The sequence below is a fragment of the Vitis vinifera genome, chromosome 8 (assembly GCF_030704535.1).
Source record: "Vitis vinifera cultivar Pinot Noir 40024 chromosome 8, ASM3070453v1".
Classification (NCBI taxonomy): Eukaryota; Viridiplantae; Streptophyta; class Magnoliopsida; order Vitales; family Vitaceae; genus Vitis; species Vitis vinifera.
This window is the reverse complement of record NC_081812.1, coordinates 5,995,240-6,016,306: the sequence shown is the minus strand read 5'-3', so window position 1 is coordinate 6,016,306 and position 21,067 is coordinate 5,995,240. Positions and strand designations below refer to the sequence as shown.

The window sequence follows — 21,067 nt, the reverse complement described above, 5'->3', positions numbered from 1 at the left end:
TTGCACTGAAAGAATCGCCTTCCTAAGGACTTCCCACCCATTACCTTTAACACCCTCGGGAATGACAAGAAGTAAAGGTTTCCTTCTTGTAGCAATCTCAGTGATTTTCATGAAACGCCCTCTATTGTTGAAGCAAATCTCCATCAAGTGAATCTTATTCTTACCCCTGATCTTTTGTATGAATCCCCTGGAAGCCTCCAACTCCACAGCTTTCTTCAAATGCTTCGTCAATCAATCCAACTCCTCCTTTCCAAATCCTACTGATACAACAAAACCTCGGCTCCTTTATGTTACTGATACCCAAGTTCCGCCATTCGATCCTTCAAACTTTACCTGAAAAGACTTTTTCTCCACTTCAAACTTTTCAACTTTGCACTTCATCATGCCCAGAATCAGCCAAGATAAAGTTACATATGAAGACCATGATCTTCCAAATTAACTAGTAAGACATTCCATGTTAACTCCAAAAGTATCAAAAACCAATTGATGGAGAAAGAATATTTTTAAAACCGGATATTCTTCATATGGGTGGCTTTGTAATGTTATTATTGATTGGGGAGTTGCGAGAATTTTATTTCTAAAAGAAATGGTGACAAAGTTGAACTTGGAAGTATTGCCACGCCCAAAGCCATATCAAATTGCTTGGTTTGAGAAAGGAGGTGAAGTAGAAGTTGTGAAACTTAGTCTTGTTTCCTTCTCATTTGGAAAAAAAAAAAAAAAAAACTTTATTTTTTTTATCAAAAATAAAAGATATATGAATTATGAAAAAAGTACAAGATACGAATAAGGGAGAATACAAAATATTGATCTAAGTAACACTTAAAACCTCCACTATACAAGGAGAACTACACACAAAGGTATAGACCACTTAAGGATATACAAAGGTAACATCTCAAAACAAGACTCTACTCCTCTCATTGTTATCCACCCCTTTGACTTACAAACTGAAAGCTAGCTGAATTGAATAACATTAAGTGGAATGCCTCTAAAGGCGATGGTACAAGAGGCCCACAAGGAGGAGTAAAAGTGAAGTAGATTCCATAACATCTCTTTTGTTCTCCACTCTTCCTCAAAGATCTTAACATCTCTCTTGCCAAACAATCCAAAGCATAATAAGGCAACCAATTTGCCAAAGGGATTTTGCCTCTAAGCGAACTCCCTAAATCTATAAATGAGATGGTCATCATGTCACATGTACTCCTAGGCAAAACCCAATCCATCTTTAGCTAGACTAAAAATCTTGTGCCAAAGTCCTAACATTAACAAGCAATGTAGAAAGAGATGGCTGATCAAATCTCCACTTCCCATGCATAAAATGCACCAATAAGAACTAAGCGACTTGTAAGCTCTTATCAACTATAGCATGTCAGTGGTGTTCTTGTGCACCACTAACCAAGTAAAGACCTTAATCTTTGACAAGGCCTTTGAATTTCATAAAAATTTGGCTGCAAAGAGCAAGATTGGATTTGATAAGTTGGACAAAGACCAAGTTCTAAATCTTTTGCAGATGGAGACAAGTGCACAAGAATAAGTAAGGACACGAGTCTTTCAAGGTTTTCAATTTCCAAATCTGTGAGATTGCGGAAGAAGTTAAAAGTTTCAAGAAGGTGAAAAGGAATTACCAAGGACAACTAATATGGCTCAATTGGAAAAAACTATTTGGATAAGGTTTTATGCAATGTAATGGAAATGGAAGCTTGCCATTTGTTACTAAGTAGGCCATGGCAATTTGACAATAATATTGTCCACCATGGAGAAAATAATGTTTATGCTTTCTACAAGAATGGACTTAAGGTAGTACTTGCCCTAATGAAAGAATAAATGTTTGCTAACTCTAAGGTGGAACAAGAACAATCTTATGTGAATGTTCAATGCTTTTTAAATGAGTGAAGTTGCCTTTTGTCTTTGGCAAAAGAAGTCGTGGAAGATTAGCTAGATGTTTCTAATGAAGCAAAGGCATTCCTAGAGAATTTTGTAGAAGTATTTGCTATGGAGATGTCGGTACTTTAAAAAGGAAACATTTGATCTAGTACCAAGAGCTAGCCTACCAAACCTTCCACGTTATAAAATGTCTCCAAAAGAACATGAAGAACTTTGCCCTTAAGGCCTAGCTCAAAAGGTAAAGGGATGGGAGGGTTTGTGGGAGGTTCTAAGTTCAAGTCCCAATGGGAACAGAAATTTTGAAAAAAAAAGAGAGAGAGAGAGAGAGAAAACAGAACATGAACTCCAAAGACAAATGGAAGAACTATTGTAAAAGGAATATATAAGGGAACCAATGAGTTTATGTATAGTTCCAACACTATTAACCTTAAAGAAAGATGGTACATGGAGAACATGCATTGACAGTCAAGCGATATATTGAAAAACGATAAAGTATCAGTACCTAATCCCCATATTAGATGATACATTGGATGTGTTTCATGGAGCAAAGGTATTTTCTAAAATTGATCTCAAAAGTGGCTATAACCAAATTAAGATTTGGGAAGGGATGAGTGGAAACAACCTTTAAAACAAAGCATGGCTTTATGAATGGATTGTGATGCCTTTTGGTTCGACAAATGCACCTAACACATTTATGCCTTCGATGAATCAAGTTCTAAAGCTATTCATTCAAATGAATCAAGTTCTAAAGCCATTCATTCAAATGAATCAATTTCTAAAGCCATTCATTCAAATGAATCAAGTTCTAAAGTCATTCATTGGAAAGTTTGTGGTGGTGTGTTTTAGTGATGTACTTATTTATAGCCCATCCAAGGAGCCTCACTTGCAGTACCTAAAGGAAGTATTAGATGTTCTCAAAAGAAATAAGCTCCATGCCAATCTAAAGAAGTGCAGAATTTTTGCTGATTCTTTGTTGTTTCTAGGATATATAGTTAGGTTGAAGGAATACAAGTTGACGATAGTAAGGTTGAAGCAATTAGAAGCTGGCCAATACCAAAAACAGTGGGAGAAGTACGCAGCTTTCATGGTCTAGCCTCATTTTATAGACGCTTCATCAAGAAATTCAGCACCATAATGGCTCCTATAACCAATTGCATGAAGAAATGGAAACTTCAATAGTCTGAACAAGCCGAAGAGAGCTTTCATAAGGTCAAAGAGATGCTCAACTTAGCCCTATATTAGTGCTACCAGATTTTAAAATGGTCTTTGAAATAAAGTGTGGTGCTTCTAGAATTGGGATTGGAGTTGTTCTAAGTCAAGAAGGCAATCCTAAGTCATTTGACAACAAAAATTTGAATGACACAAGAAGGAGAAACATTTATGAAAAAAAATTATATTCTACTTACTTGCAACGTTTCACATTTGTGATGAAGAACAAGTCTAGAGCAAGAAAACAAATTGCAGATGTACTTAGTCGAAGAAGTTTATTGTTGACTACAATGGTTGTTACTGTTAAGGGTTTTGATTCCTTCAAAGATTTTTATCCTAATGACCCTTTCTTTGGTTCAATTTGCAATGATTGTAACAATAGGCAACTATGAAAGTATTTATTGCATGATGGTTTCTTATTCAAAGGAAACCAACTTTGTGTTCCAAATTGCTCTTTGAGGGAAAAGACCATCTAAGACATGCATGGTGGAGGCTTAAGTGGACATTTAGGGAAAGATAAAGACATATGATTGAACAAAAGTCATTTTCACCAAAAATGAGGAGGGATGTGTAAATTTTTTTAAAAGGAGTCAAACATGCCTAGAATTAAATAAAAAAAATTTAAAAAAAAAGGGTTCAGAATACAGGTTTGTATACTCTTGACACGAAATATGGGATGAAAAATAATAAGTTTTGTCTATTAGATTAACTATACACACAGTTTATATAGGAGATTACAAGAGAAGAAATAGGAAACAAGAGACATAATAGGAAACTAACTTATTCCTAAACTAACTTATTCCTAAATCATAAAACTATCTATTTACAAAAATAGGAAACTAACATAATAGGAAAATAATTCTCCTATTCTATTTACAACTCAACATACTCCACTACTAGTTCCTACAACTCATTGGGAAGATGTAAGCATGGACTTTGTGGTAGGCTACCTAGAAGTCAACAGGGAAGGATTCCATCTTTGTAGTGGATGGCAAATTTTCAAAAAATGGCACATTTCATTTGTTGCAAATTATGTTTGCATCTAATATAGAAAATCTTTATGTTCTTGTGCGATGGCATGGGATTCCAAAATCAATCACATCAAATAGAAACTCCCAAGTTTTTTTTTCATTTTTGGAGAACTTTATAAAAGACAATTGGAACTAGGTTGCAATATAGTACTTCTTATCATCCTCAATGTACAGATAAATTGAGGTCGTCAACAGAAGTTTGGGAGATTTATTGATGGTTAGAGAAAATCTTAAGCAATAGGATGTTGTTGCTAAAGCAAATTTTTCCTATAACCATTCCAAGAATTGAGCTACAAGAAAAAGTCGTCCTGAAATTTTTTATGGGAGGCAGCCAATGCATCTTTATGATTTAGCTCCTTTACTAGAACTGGGAAGAAATAGCTTAAAGGGTGAAAACATAACTAGTTGACTTAAAGAAAGAACTGCATGAGGAAATCAAGTTGAAGATTGAGGAGTCAAATGCAAAGTATAAGAAATATGAGCAAAAGAGGTGAAACCAAATCTTCTAAGAAGGCAACATGGTGATGGTGCACCTACATAAGTAAAGATTTCCAGTTGGGTCTTATTCTCAACTAAGCAAAAGAAAGATAGGACCCCACATAATCGTTAAGAAGATTGCAGAGAATGCTTACATAGTTGATATGCCAAAACAAATGGGAATAGATTCAACATTCAATATTTCAAATCTATATCTATGCATCGATGAGAAAGTAAAAGAAGTCTCAAGCAACACCAAAGTTAAGGACAAGCTTCTTTTAAGGAGGAGAGAATGTAGTTATTGTTAGAAAATTAATAGCAAGTTTGAACAGTCAAAGATTTGAGGTGACTAATTAAATCCTATAAACCATAAGAAAGTATTTGAGGGCTAGCATTATAAAAGGGAAGAAACAACATTGTAAAAACTTTTAATTTTCCAAAAAAATATATATATACTAATTATCCAGAATGTTCTGGTTTCAGTTTATGTAAAGGTCCTCTCCCAGATTTCTCCTTCAAGAAATGTTGGCTTTGACGATGTTTGGAGTAACTTGGTTCAAGTCTACTATGATAGCACCTATATCAGTTTTTCAATTTTTATCACTATCAAAAAATAAAAGAAAAGAAAAGAAAGCAGCAATAACCATCAAAATTAATACAAGGTTCTACCAGTCATCTAGCCTAGATCTGGGGAAACAAAGGGTATGAACTGCAAAAGGTAATTGAGACCATCTCATCTTTTACTTCTATCCACCAAAAAGCCCTTTATGATGTTACACTCCTTCACTCTCAACATCACTCTGCTCAAGACAAAACTAAGGTAAAAGAGGTGGCTCAAATAGACTGGAAGCCGATAAGCATCCATGACTCCAATATCTCCATCTTAGTCCAAATCCTTTCCTTTCTAAAGCTTAGTTCAAAAATTCACACACTAGATGTCATAATCTTTTCCAAAAACAATATTAAAGACTACCTCTTCTTCCTTTAAACATCATATGTAACCTACCACTTTATTGGCCACTAAAATTGCATTTAGAATACAAATGCTCCCGAGAAAGATGAATGCTCGTGTAAATCCCCACTTAAGTGCACTAGTAACACTTATATCTATGATTTTTCTTTTTTTTATGACAACAACAATGTGATATATTGAATTAGGAATTAAGAAATACAATATTAGGATGAGGAATCCTCCCACAAACAAAAGCTAAACATAAGGAATAACAAAAGCAACAAGCAATAAGGTAATTACAAAAAGCAACCTCTCCTTACTAACCCACACCCTTGGTACTACACACCTCTCCTTATATTTATGATCTTATATAGACTGATAATTGAATTGATAAGACAAAAATTAGACATTCTAGTGGTTTGACTATTCTTTAGCACGCATATTTCTAAATCCTATCTAGAAAAGAGTATTGCAAATTTAAAATTTTTTACTTGATTATATATTTTAAATTAAAATGATTCGAAAAATTCTATATTCACATTTTATATTCTTTCCAATTATAAGAAATTACATTTAAAATAGAATTCAACTAAATTATAAAAATGAGTTTTTTATATACAATGTTTGAAGAAAAAAAAAACAAAGTTTCTTCCAAATTGAACCTTAAGAGAAAAGAAATTCTTACAAAATATATGTTTATTGGATTACAAGTTCTATAAATTAAGTGTCAAGGTTAAATTGGTCTTTTATTATTTGTTAAATTGATCTAAAGGGTAAAATAGGTATTTTAAGTAAATTCTCAAAGGGATAAGAGATCGTCTTAAAAAAAAAAAAAAATGAAATCCAAGGGCATATTAAGGTCCCATTTGTCAAGGTCCCTGAAAATTACTAAACCTTGAAGAAATTTATTGTGCTTTTCTCTTTATATAACTATGCATCCATATAGTGTAAAATATACCTCAAGAGCCTAAGGATCATTATATGTGTTTTAACCTCTAAGAAAACATTTAAGGGACTTACTTAAGACAATGCTAACAAAATCAGTCAAGGGGAATCAATTTATCATGTGCTTCTTCATTGTGCAAATCAAGGGTCTTATGACAATAGCTTTTTTCTTCTTTATTTGGAGTAGTTTGAGTACTTCCTTCGAATGTCAGACAGCTCTTTTAAGTTTGCATGGCTCCTTCGTAGGTAGTAAATGAAAAAAGTTCTAAAAGGCTGCTCTCCCATGCATATTTTGGATTTTGTGGAAGAAAAGAAACCAATGAGTGTTTGAAAATGTTGAGATGTCAGATCAAAGGTTGAAATGTTTATTTCCAAGTAACCTCTTAGCATGGGTGGGGATGTATATAAAGGGGGGTTCAATCCCTTATATTGATTTTGTAGATTAGTTAAGATCTTGTTGAGAGAGAGACAGAGAGAGAGAGAGAGAGAGTGTTAATTTTTTGTGTTTGCTCTTGTGTGGCTTTACCTTTTTGTGCCCATTGTATACCTATGTACTCTAGTGTACCTTTTTTTGCCATAAATATACATATGTTTTAGCCTATCTAAACGAAAAAAAAAAAATGCTAACAAACTCAGCAACACCAAATAATTGAATGTGCATATGTGCCACATGTACGACAAACCAAGATAATAGGTGTCATCAACCTTCAACAAGTGCAATTAATGGAGGTCATAAGTAGAATGCCCAAAAAACCTTAGTAAAGTTACACAAATCACCAAGGAAACCTTAGATATTGTCTACTTTGAGCCTAAAGGGCCTCATAGCTTTATATAGTGCTAGAAACATTTTCTCCTATCCGATGTGGGTTATCACAATTACTTTTCATGCAAACACAACGCCTTCATTGTGTCCCGTAGGATTGCAAGGTCAAACAAACAAACCAGCCTTATGGGGTCAAACAAATTCCCAACCTAGAGCTAGGGATCAACTTTAATACCATTTATAACGACCTGTACCTAACCATGTAGATATTGTTTGTTGGGCCCAAAGGACCAACATAGCTTGAAAACATGTCTACATAATTAAGAGGAGCACATACATATAAAGCACCAAAAACTTTTTCACCTATTCAATATGAGATATCACAATCACCTCTCATGTAAACACAATGTTTTCATTATGTCCCACAAGATTATAAGGCCAAATAGACAAACCCTTTGCAAGGTCAAATAAATTCTTATACTGGAGTCGTGAATCGATTTTAATACCATTTGTAAGGACCTACTATCTCTCATATAGATATTGTTTGCTCTAAGTCCAAGGGGCACTCACAACTTTAAAACGCATCTACACCATAATTGTTAAATTGTAAAACGTATCGTATATCGTTTTTCGATTTTTCTATACCTTATATCGTATCATTTCGTGTATTGTAAGTTTTTTTAGTGAAAAATAAATAGAAAAAAAAATATATATATATATATATATATATAGTGTGTGTATCTATTAAAAGTATGAAGTATAGGGTAATATATAACCAATTTTATGAAAGATAGTAGGATCTAAAGAGTTAAGTTATATTATATCATATCATATGAAAACATTGAATATTAAAGTTTTGACAAGTTTAAATTAACAAAATATGATTTTAATATACAAATTCGTCACATCTTTGATTTTAAGCTATAATTTTTAGTTCTAAATTCTAACTAAGCATATGCACTTATTGTGTCGATAATCTCTCTCTCTCTCTCTCTCTCTCTCTATATATATATATATATATATATATTCACTAATCAGCATCATTTTCACTATCAACATTCAAACAATTCAAATGAAAAAAAAAATTAATATCATTGTAAAACATAACTTCACTTCTAATATAGCATTTGATAACAAGAATATAGTTTTTCATATAAGATTATTTTACCTAATTCTCCTTTTTACAATCAATTTATAATTTTTTAGAATATTTTAAACAATTAATATAATAAATTCTTTTAACAAAAAAAATAATTTGATTTAAAAAAATATATAGAAAATAGTTGAAGATGTATGTATTATTGTATTGTAATATCACGTATTCGATTGTGTATCATATATGTATTGTAAGAAACGCTTTAAAGCAAGATACAGATTGCGATGCATATTAATTTCCATAAAAAAAAAACGTATTTTATCGTGTGTTGTAAGTTTTTAACAACTATGGTCTACATAGCTATGAAGAACTCATGCACATGTAGTGTTAGAAACTTTTACCCTATTAGATGTGGGAAACCAAAACCCTAAAGATTATTTGCATTGTGATTAAAAAAGGATCATCCAACTAAATGACCTACAAATCCCTCCAAACCAATACTGGAGAAAAACATTCTATAAATATCACCACTACCTTAGATGACATGAAATAAATTTGGATTTTCAATAGATTAGAATTTATTAAAACATGCTCCAATATGGGAAATGTAGCATTCTTTCAAGGAGTTAAAGCACCCTCAACCATTTTTTTTCCCCTAGCTCAAAAATTCTTAAGTTTAAAATTAGTGGGTTGGTTCCAAGCAGAAGTCCTACATGTGTTAGCAGTTAATGCAGAAAATGTCCCAAGAAAAATTTTTGATGATGCCATTCTGTTTGCCTTGGGAGCATTCATCAAAGAGAGGCTTAAGACAACCCATTAGAAGAGTTTTCACTCTACACTCACCTTTCCAACCATTCTGTCATAACAACAAAGTGCACCCAGGTCCATTCACTCTAAGAACAGAAAAGCTTTCTTCCAACCATCTAGTCTTCTAGAAATCCTTCATGAAAACACAACCTGAAAATGAGAAGCTCCAGATTTCCACTATGGAAAGGGACCAATCAGGTCTTGGCAACCTAAAAGAGAAGAATGTGATTAACATAAATACCAGAAAGGGCGCTCTTATTCAGGTTTATCTTCAGATATGACACCCATGGAAAAGGTAAAAGAAAGAAGTTACAAGCCACCCAACTACCATAGCTCACTACCACCCACACCACTTGGATCTCTTCAGGTTTGAATGATTACACTGGATTTGGAGGCTTCTTGATTTAAGTGGTCACAAGAAAAAAAACCAGACAAGACATAGGTAGGTAACTGGACTGTGGTCCAATCCTAATAACACTATTGTAAGGCACAAACGGCACATGAATGTCCAAATCAAAATCACCTATCAAAAAAAAACAAAAAAAAAAATTAAATGGACAAATCAAAATTAATCATGACCACATGTCCATGTTTCAGTTACTTTGAGTCGCTATTTTAGCGCCTTTTTAATGAAATTCTTTTACTTATCAAAAAAAAAAATGTTTCAGTTAACAATTTGACATTGAATTTTCCTCTAAAGTTTGTTCATTCAAATAATGCCACTTCTTGTGGTTGACTGGTTGTTATACTTACTAAAAAAAAACTTATGGTCCTTCTACTGCTAGTGACCCCTCATACACCTTTTTCATTTGACGTATCGTCATAGTAATGCAAGTTCATAGACACAATATACTTTGTTAGTGTAAGAAGAAAACTTCAAATTGGCAATTAAACAGGTGCTTCAGATGGTAACAGGAGGTACATACAAGACCCAAATCAAGCTGTGAACCAGACCAAGCTTCAAGAGAACGTCTTGTATAAGGGCTGTAGTTTTTGTAGTGCAAATCAATGTCAGTGTCCTACAAAACAAAGCAAGGTTGCAATAAGAATTTAACAGAATTTACGACATAATCTCTCAAGCTATAGCAGGAAAGAAAAATATATTCCTTAATGGGGGAATAAATGGTTATATTTTAAATTGTACACACGCATGGCTACATTTTAAATAAGTGTAACATGTGTCAATGGAAGATGAGACCAAATGAGTAATGAGAAGAAAACCCAAAAGGTTTAAAAAAAATGATCCTCCTAATGATTGATGAGGATTTGTTTAAGAAAGCAGTAATGGAATTTAGCATAATAGGATATAGGACATTACGATCCCATTATCATGTTCATGCATGATGTGAGGAATTCTTGATTAGTACAATTTTTTGCTCAAAAGCTAAATACATCAAGACTGAATAAACAATGAGTACATAGGCAGAACTAGAACCCATACCCTTTATATACAAGCATTACCAAAACCCAATATGATACAGGAACTGCTGCACTAATAGCTAACATGTCCATCAAATTTTTAGATACCGGATAGAAGTCATTGATTCAAACTACAATATGATGTAATGAAGCAGTCAAAACTATAGACAACCGAATTTATCATGTTTGTTACAGTAATTGATTTGTAGACAAGAACATTTTCAGCATTTGTCATGTGTTATATTATGTGTCTTAGAAAGACTAAAATGGATTTGAGCTTAAAAAAACAGCTGCCCAGATAACTAGTTTCCTCCCAATTCTATTGCACTCACTTCATGTCCAATCCTTAGAAACCCATGGTTTCCTCAACCGTTTATTTGTAAAAGCCTCTAATCACTAATTGTCAAAACTTTCAATATCCACTGCAGTATAAAGATTTCCAGATGCCAAAATAAAAGACACAAAACAAGAAGAGCATTCCAAGATTCCATTTATAACTAATGCAATATAAGCATTATTTCTCGTTTTTCATAGCCAAACTCATTTATTGTTTCTCAGTCCCAAAGAACCCAAACATCAGAACTACTTTTGTGGCATCACTCAACCAGATAAATCCTGTCCCTGTTAGCACTTCCAAACATTTCCTGCCTGAAAACACCATTGTGCAACAATAAATAATATGTACTGGGTACTTGAAGACATTGTCTGCATTATACTATTTACAAACACACCATCGCATTTTTGGATAGGAGAACATTTATTGCTGCACAAGTGGATTCACTTCCTGACCAAAGAAAAAAAACAAGTAGCTGTGCCCAACTTCAAGGTGATATTCTTGTTCATACTGAATTAGAACCATTTCCCATAAGATGCAGAATTTACTTCCCCACAAAAAGCAGGCAGCAGGCTGCATTTTATAGGAAATGATTCTGATTCTAGCTCCAACCACTTTTCTTGCACATCCAAACAATGGAATTAGAATCCTCCTTTTTTATTCCACGTTCCATGCACCTAAATGTGACCTAAGGTTTTCATGCACATAGGTATTTACATGGGAGCATCAAATTAGCAGTTCATTTCACACCTAGATGAGAAGAAAAAGGAAAGATCTAGTAACCAATGCGATAACATATTAACATTAGCATTAAGTTATTAGAAGTTACAGAACTAATAATAGTCTTATAAATCTTTGGCATAAATCACATATTCAACTATTCATCCAAAAAGGGGAAAACAATTAGGAGGATAAGGATCATATTTTGGGAAAGATGAGCATGCCTCAAATAATTCCATTAAAGGATCTTTTTTAGAATCCTGTTGTCTCTTCCTCCACTTTGGGTTTCCGTGAAAGTTGTCAAACTCTGACTTGATATTATAACGAGTTTTCTCCAATAGATCTTCCAGAAACAACTCTGCCACGGGGAAAGTAAATCCCTGCCAGCATATTGAAGGATAATATTGCATAAATACACAAATATGTGTTGAATAAGTTCAAAACACATGTCCCAGCAGCTCAAGACTAAAAAGATCCACAATACCGGTATATGGATAGTTGGGGCATTTCCAAAGTATTTGGAGAACAAGTCAGCATTAATGGTAGCACTCATTAGAATAAGACGCAGATCTGGTCGCCGAGGAAGAAGGTCATGCAAAATTATTAAAAGGAAGTCCTCATTCATGCCTCTTTCATGAATTTCATCCACTAGCAAATGGCTTACACCAGTTAGATCTGGGTCCTGAACCTGTATTTAACATCAAAATCATAAGAGAATGGAAAAGAAAACATCAGAATGTGTGTGCCATCCCAGTATGCTTATACAACAACTAATCCTTCAAATGACATTAAGCATAGACAAGCATTGATCCTCTTGGAGCATCCTGGAATCTTACACCCACAAACAGCATCATTAACTAATGCATGAATCAACCTCCATGTAAGGATAAGAGAGATCCCAAGTTCTAAAAACGCTAAGATACAGACATAAAGACTGAAGAACAAAAATATAAGAGTGAAACTTTTACCAATGAAAAATAACAGGTACAAAAAATATATTACCAGCTGCCGAAGTAGTACTCCAGTGGTGCAAAATAGCAAACGTGTTTGAGCAGAGCGCTTTGCTTCCAGGCGAATCTGGTAACCAACAGTTTCACCAAGAGACTCACCCTTTTCAGAGGAAATTCGAGCCGCAACAGATATGGCAGATATACGACGGGGCTGAGTGCAAATTATGTTACAATCAGCACCTCGAAGAGATGATATCTCCTCCTCTAGGATAAACTGAGGGAGCTGTGTCGTTTTACCACAACTTGTCTCCCCTGAAACTACCAGTACCTATATCCTCGATCAAAAATAATGAGAATCAGTGAGAATAATATGTGCTATTAATGACGACCAGAAAATTTAGCTAAAAGGGAAAACTTCATTGGAAATTAAAATCTAGTTAGCACAACTTTTATAAGAAAAAAAGGGATATGCTTCCCTGATGTTCCACATTTCATGTGCACATAAATTTTGCATTTGAATGCATTTCTCTCACCAAATCAGTCTTTGAAACTTAAGTGTCACTTAAAAAAGGCAATTAACACAATTCATTATCACCAAACAAGTTTTGCTAAGACTCATGAACCAATGAGAGACAACAGAGAGCACACAGAAAAGGACATACCAAAAAGCAATAAGCATTTGAAAAATCTGGAGCTGAAAAAAAAAAAAAAAGGGAAAAGATAAGTCCAGAACAAAGAGATCACTGTTTTGGCTAGGGTTCAATTGTTCAAAGGCTCCTAGGATAAAACCAAATCTCCCTCCCTCCTTCGCAATAAGCAGTGCCCCCATGCCTGCCTTCCTTCAGCATAACAACATGCACACTCATACCAGACTAAAGAATCTACAAACAATGATTTGAACCCAACAAGCTCAGACATAAAGTGAGAAGTGAAATACCAACTTGGAAATCTCAAATTTGCAATGCAAATTTCACCAAGATCAGCCATCGATATGGGACCCACTGAGCCCATGAATGACATTTACGCTTAATAACCTCATTGAAGCTGTCACTTAATGTCTATCCAGATTTACAACAGTGTTCAGCAAGTCCTAAGAGATTCTAGGAACCATTGCTGTTTTTCTTCGTCAGAGAGTTTGTTATACTAACACCACTGCTGAGAAGGGATGGCTTGAGTCTTTGTTTTGTGGATGGAGCAAAGGCCCAAAGAACCAGTTGCATGCCATGTTCTATAGCTGTGGCAGCCACCATCTTGCCTCAGTCTTCTATAGGGAGTCAAAGGGCAAACCAAATTGTGACATGCAATCTAATCCTAATAATATCATCATTGCCCCAGGTGATCTGGATATAAAGGAATTATAGGATATTTCAAGGTAGGGAAACACAAGGATGAAAATATCGGTAATTACGGATATATCAGTACTTCCATTTTACAAATATATCGGATATATTGGCGGATATTTTGACACAAAATATCCGTGAACCTAAAATTGATCAAAACTTATAAAAATGTAAGAAAAAACTCTTAAAAATAAAATTAGAAATATAATAGATATTTTAAAATTGTTTTGTTCAAGAAATTTATACATGTATGATATAATTTATCATATTTGATAATAATATTGTATACGTCAATAAAAAAATATGAATTTTATAAATGTACATTTATTATTATTATTATTTTATAGATAAAGAGAATAATATTAAACGGGAAGAGGAAACACCAAACTAGTGCCCTCTAGGTATACAGGGAGTATACAAAAGTAGCCCACAGACTCAAAACCAAGGGAGGGGGAAATAAAACAATCCCTACCCTTACTTAGAGCCTAGCCACATAAATGTACATTTATTATTAAATTATATCAAATATTATTGGACAATAACATTGTGATATTCGATTATAATATGTCTAATTTAAAAATTTTTTTTTTTTTTTGATAGGTAAAAAAGATTCTATTAAAAAAAGAGACACCAAGAAGGCGACTCAAGATGTACAAACCTATACACCCTCCAACAAGAAAAAGCTAAAAGAACAAAAAGCCCCAACATACAAACCTAATTAGCACCCATCCAATCAATAAAATTAGCTATAGTTAGAGGGCAATCAACTATAAACAATTTTGTTTCAGCCCAAAGAGAAAAAATAAAGGAGTATTTCAATCTTTGAATTGACACCATATCATCCTTGAAAGCCAAACAATTCCTCGCCTTCCAACCCGTCCAAAAAATGTGCAGAGGAGCCGCTCTCCACACCTTCTTACGCTTTTTGCCCACAAAAGAACCATGCCAGCTTAGAAGGGTTTCCTTAACAGAACAAGGCAACACCCAAGATACCCCAAAAATAGTAAAAAGAAGATCCCATAAGACCTTTGTTCTTGAACAATGAAGAAGGAGATGGTCTATGGTCTCCTCATTCTCAAGACACAAAAAACATCTATTTGCCAAAGCCCATCCTCTTTTCTGCACCTTGTCCAAGGTTAGTGCTTTGCCCCACGTAGCCTCCCATGCAAAAAAACTAATCTTAGGCTGCACATTCGCATTCCAAATAAGGCTTGAAGGAAATCGAGCCTAACCCCCCGCCTCAATGGCCAAGTATAGAGATTTAACCGAGAATTTCCCACTCTTAGTTTCAGTCCAGGATACCCTGTCCTCCACATCCTCAATAACTCTGCTACGATGTAACCGCTCCATAAAACTTGACGCTTTCTCTACCTCCCAATCATTGAAAGCTCTTACAAAGCAAGGATTCCATCCCCCCCAACCCCCCTCCGCCAAGGAATCCCAAACATCCGCCACACTTTCTTCCTTATCATCAGTCAAAGCAAATAGAGACGGGAAGGACGAACACAAAGGAGAATCCCCACACCATTTATCCCTCCAAAACCTCACCCTCCTTCCATTACCAACAATGAAGACCAACCTATTGCTCACTAATTCCCAGTTCATCCGTATCCCTTTCCACAACCCCAAGCCATGAGCCTCTCTCACTTCCCGAGAGGACCAACCCCCTCTCTCTTCTCCATATTTCCCTCTAATCACTTGATTCCATAAAGCTTCTCTCTCATTAGCGAACCGCCAATTCCATTTAGCAAGAAGAGCCTTGTTGAGAATAGATAGGTTTTTTACCCCTAAGCCGCCTTTCTTCTTACTTAAGCACACCACTTCCCATCTTACAAGATGAGGCTTTCGCTCCAAATTACCCCCACCCCAAAGGAAATCCCTTTGAATCTTTTCTAGTCTCCGTCTGACTACACTCGGTAAACACAACAAAGACATAAGATAGATTGGTAAATTCGATAACGTGCTTCGAATTAAAGTCGTCCTCCCTCCCTTGGATAAGTATTGTCTCTTCCACATTCCTAGCCTTTTACGGAATCGATCCTCCACTCCATCCCAAACTGATGTTGATTTGAAGGAAGCCCCCAAGGGCATCCCCAAATATGTGGATGGCAAGCTACCCACTTTGCACCCAAACTCCCAAGCGAGGTCATCCATATTCTCTACCCTTCCTACTGGAATGAGTTCACTTTTGTCCAAATTTATTCTCAATCCCGAAGCGGCCTCAAACCACATAAGCAACCAACTAAGATGAGTCAAGTGGTCTTGAGACGGCTTACAAAATACCAGAGTATCATCGGCGAATAATAAATGGGATATAAGGGCCCCTTCTTCACTCCTCCCCTTGACCCTACACCCCGATAAATAGCCTCCCTCTACAGCCCTTTGGAGAAAAGCACTAAAGACCTCCATTGCTATGACAAATAAATAAGGGGAAAGGGGATCACCCTGTCTCAATCCCTTTGAGCTTTGGAAAAATCCTGTAGGGGTTCCATCGACCAACACAGAAAAACTTGCAGTGGATATGCACCATTTTATCCACCTGATCCATTTCTCCCCAAAACCCATTTTCTGCATAACTGTGAGAATAAAAGTCCAATCCACATTATCATAGGCCTTCTCTATGTCCAATTTGCACAAGATGGCACTCTCATTATTTTTCAGAGTCGAATCAATGGCTTCATTGGCTATCAACACTGCATCTAGGATTTGTCTTCCTTCCACAAACGCCCCTTGGGCCTTGGAGATCACCTTTCCAACCGCCTTTTTTAGCCTATTGGCTAAGACCTTGGCCAACCACTTATACAAGCTTCCCACCAAGCTTATAGGCCTAAAATCCCCCAAATCTTCAGCTCCCACCTTTTTTGGAATTAAGACCAAAAAAGTTGCATTTAGGCTCTTAACAAACTTTCCGTTTTCATAGAATTCCTTGAAAAAACACAACACATCCGCCTTCACGAAATCCCAAGCAAATTGCCAGAAAGCCATAGAAAGTCCATTTGGCCCCGGAGCTTTATCCCCATTGCAACTCAACAATGCATTGAACACCTCCTCTTCCATGAACGGGCTCTCCAAAGTATTAGCATCCAACTGATCCAGAGTCTCTAACTGCAGCCCGGATATAGAAGGACGCCAATCCCCCAAACTGGACAGCAGTACCTTAAAAGCATTGCCAATCCCTTCCCTAATTTCATTCTCCTCTATGCACCAAGCTCCATTAATCTTGATTCTGTCCACATTATTCCTCCTCCTGTGGGCATTAGCCATTTTGTGGAAGTAACCCGTATTTCTATCCCCCTCTTTCAGCCACACTTCCCTAGATTTTTGCCTCCAACTGATTTCTTCAAGTAAAACTCATTTTTTATAATCTTCCCTCGCTTCTTTCCTAGCTTCCAACTCTTCCAAGTTCAGTCTGCTAATTTTCTCCCTTGCATCCCAAAACTGTACCTGTTCCAAAGCAACATTTTTTCTGAGCTCAATCCTGCCAAATGAGTCTCTATTCCACTCCTTCAGCTTAACCTTCAAAACTTTTATTTTTTCAGCCAAAATAAAGCTTGCTGATCCATTGAAACTAACCCCCTCCCACCAAGACTTCATAAGCTCCTTAACACCTTCCACTTTCAACCACATGTTTTCAAATCTAAAAGGGGAAGGGCCTCTTCTCCCACCCCCTACATCCAGCAGAATGGGGAAATGATCAGAAACTGGCCTGGGAAGGACACACTGCCTCACGTCACCAAAGTGGTTGTCCCAACCCTCATTAAACAAGAACCTATCCAGCCTTGAGAATGTCTGATTATTCACCCCTCCGTTCCAAGTAAAAGGGCCCCCGACTAAAGGCACATCCTTTAACTATAAGTCTTCAATGATTTCTAAGAACCTTCTCATGTTCGAATTCATTCTCCCCCCTCTGTTGCGCTCTTCAGGACTTAGGATGGCATTAAAATCCCCTGCAGCACACCATGGCCCATTCCAGAGCCCCTTAATGGCCCCCAATTCCTCCCAAAAACTCTCCCTTTCTCTCCTCAATGTTGGGCCATATACCCCTGTGAACATCCACATGAATCCGTCCTCACTGTTCTTGAAAATACAGGAAATGGAAAACACCCCTTTTTGAATATCAACCAAATCCAATACTCTGTTGTCCCAAAACACCACTATACCACCAGCTGCCCCTCTTGAGTCCACTGCCCCCCATTCAAGATATCTTCCCACCCCTAGGCTACTGATAATACCCTTTGTCATGTCTTGAATCTTAGTTTCCTGAAGGCAAACCAGGTCCACCTTCTGCTTCTTTATCAATGCTTTTATAACCTTCCTCTTGTCACAATTATTGGCCCCTCTTACATTCCAAGTGAGCATCCGGAACCTCATTTAGACCTGCACGTGCTTTCCCCTTCTTCTCCTCCTCCTTCTCCAATATAGTTCACTGTCCATTCCAATTTCCTCAATTCTCTTTCAAATTTTGAAGACTTCAATTTTTTCCTTTTTCTGCCATCCACTTGTCCCTTCTGAATCTTCCTTTCTTTCATTCTTTTCAGTAATAACAGAATTTCCCCTTCAAATCCCTCCGTCGGCATTCCAATATAGCGGCTAAACTTAGCCAAACTACTGGATTGCCAACAAGGTTCCTCCTCTTTTTCCCTCTCCTCCATATCCTCATGAATGGTCCTATCTGTAACCCCCTCTGATTTCTCTCCGAAGACCCCGGCTTCCATCCCCGCAATTTCCAATACCTCGGCCTCCCTCCCATCCGCCCATATCATCCTTAAAGGACCCATAACTTCTCCCCCAACTTCATCCGAGCTACTACTGTGATTGATGACCCCAGCCATGGCTACGCTTTCCCCACGTCGAACAGAAGGAGTAGAAGAAAGAGATTTTTCCCGCTTCCCCAAAAAAGACAAAGAACGATAAAATTGATCTGAGTACCTGGACGCCTCCTCCCGCAAGGCTTCATTGGTGAGCTCTGTGATATTGACGGTCGGTGAACGCGACCCCATCTGAGAGCCTATCATTTCCCCCTCAAACTCTCCACTGCCACCCATTTCCTTGTCGGGAGCCCTAGCCTCTCTGGATCGGACCAACTCCGCCTCAAGGTCTTTATAGGGTGAAGACTTGGGCCGGCCCATTCCCCTTAAATCATTTTGGCCTTCAGTCACTTGGCCCTTCCCCGCGGGCCTTCGCCCCAAGTCCACCCCCATTTGCCGGCCCAGCGAAAAGCTTTTCCCAGGCCCGCGAATAGTTTTCTTCCCCCACGCTATTTGCTGGCTGGCCATCTGAGGACCCGACACCATTTGCTGCTTTTTCCGACATCGCTGCAGAGAACGCAGCTGCCTTGCTGCATCCCCCTTCACCATTTTCACACGGCACGTCCACTTTTGCAGGTTCTTCATGCGTCCGTACCTTCGCCATTTTGAAACCAGCGCGTGAGTCTCCTTCTCCTTCATCCCTAACCTCTCGCTCGTTGCCCATCTCGTTTCTGGTCGCCGGAATCACTGCCGTCAACCCTGGTTTCACCTCCCACCATAGCTGTATTGAATAACAGATGGACCCGACTGCCACTTGCAGTGAACTCGGCCACTCTAAGCCTTCCGATCTCACTAATAGTCTGGCCCATTTCAATTCCTTAAATTTTGCAGTGTCTTCGTCCACTGCGATGAACCCCCCACAAACGTCACCGATTTTTCTGAGAATCTCCTGACTCCAAAAATGCAATGGCATTCCCACAACTCTCACCCAGACACTCTTATCCCTCTCGCCATTATGAGAACACCCCACCTTTGGGTCCCACCTTTCCAAGTTCAGGATTGATTCCTTGAACCACCGGTGTCCTCTTAACAACACCTTTTCTGCCTCTTCTTTAGTCTCAAATTCTATTAACAATAGAGGGCCTCCCAACCTCGAAAACTTCACCCCTCCTTTAGTATTCCACACAGATCTCCCCCAACTTTCGAAAGCTTGCATATCTGGTTCCAACATTGAGGATTGTCCCCATCTTCCCACCAGACACCGTCCCAGAAATTTCCTTTCATTTGACACTTCGTCCTCCCCTAGTTGAAGCCACACTGCCTCTCCTAGCTTTTTCCCTCTTGAATTCACCGCTTCAACATAGGATCTTTTGTCTTTCCTCACAGATTCCCCATCTGTACACCCTTTCCCATAAAATGCAGCAGTTCCTTTGGACTCCTCCCAAGACGCAACTCCAAGAAAGCGAAGTTTTTCGGCCAACAAGACCCACCCTCCCAAGACACCTTTTCCTTCTGGAAACACTAAACAAAATCTCTTTAAATCCGAGTCAACCACAGAGCATAAAATATACCTACCAGCCTCGTTTACACGGATCTCCAACTTATACCTTCTTCCTCCATCTTCCCAACTTTTAACATGGCCTTGCATAAACACACCCCTGCAGCAAGCCTCTACTCCTTCCAATAAGCAACGCAAGCTAAAGCTTCCAAATCTAATCCATGAGGTAAAACCTCTGCTTCTTTCCACAATAATACCCTTAAGTCTCTCCCCAGCCACCTCCGTTGTGATTTCATAAGACTTTGATTCTACTGCAAACCAACATCTGCCTCCTCTCTTAGCAGCCATCTCTATCACACCTTCCACTTATTGGTTCTAATTTAAAAATATATTTAATATTAAAATTATAATCCATTTAATTCAATTGTATTAAATGATATAAAATAAATTATGACATATGTATAATTTTTAATATTTAATTAATATATTAATGATATTAAAAACACTATGAAGAAAATTATCAAGACAATTTTTATATTTTTGGTAATCAATTAAATAAAAAAATTTCATTTAATTATAAAATAATTATAATTAATTTGTTCCTTAAAACATTCTTTTAATATTATGTTTATATGATGAGTTTTAACTCTATATATATTTTTGGTGCCACATATATAACAAGGGGCAAGCTTGCCCCAGTGGTTGGCTTAGTGGCTTGACAAACCTTTTGGTTGGGGTTTGATTCCCCTCAGCAGCAGAAAAATTGAAAATTTTTCAAGTTTGACTACCCCACCCACGTTGACTGCCCAAAACATCACAAAATATCAGCGAAAAATCGATAAAATGCCGATAAATTGTCGAAATTCCCAATAAATTACCGAAATATCGAGGTACCAA

General features: G+C 37.0%; 1 protein-coding gene across 2 annotated transcripts in view; it reads right to left on the bottom strand.

The window, feature by feature from the left end:
* Positions 1-21,067, bottom strand: part of LOC100252028 (DExH-box ATP-dependent RNA helicase DExH1) — a 50,946-nt gene that overhangs the window by 14,313 nt on the left and 15,566 nt on the right. For both annotated transcript variants that reach the window (XM_002263985.5, XM_010654964.3), the window contains 4 exons: positions 12,637-12,912; positions 12,119-12,322; positions 11,859-12,014; positions 10,088-10,180 (listed from right to left, as the gene is read on the bottom strand). In XM_002263985.5, coding sequence (XP_002264021.3) covers positions 10,088-10,180; positions 11,859-12,014; positions 12,119-12,322; positions 12,637-12,912 — 729 coding nt within the window. The remainder of the gene's footprint in view (positions 1-10,087; positions 10,181-11,858; positions 12,015-12,118; positions 12,323-12,636; positions 12,913-21,067) is intronic.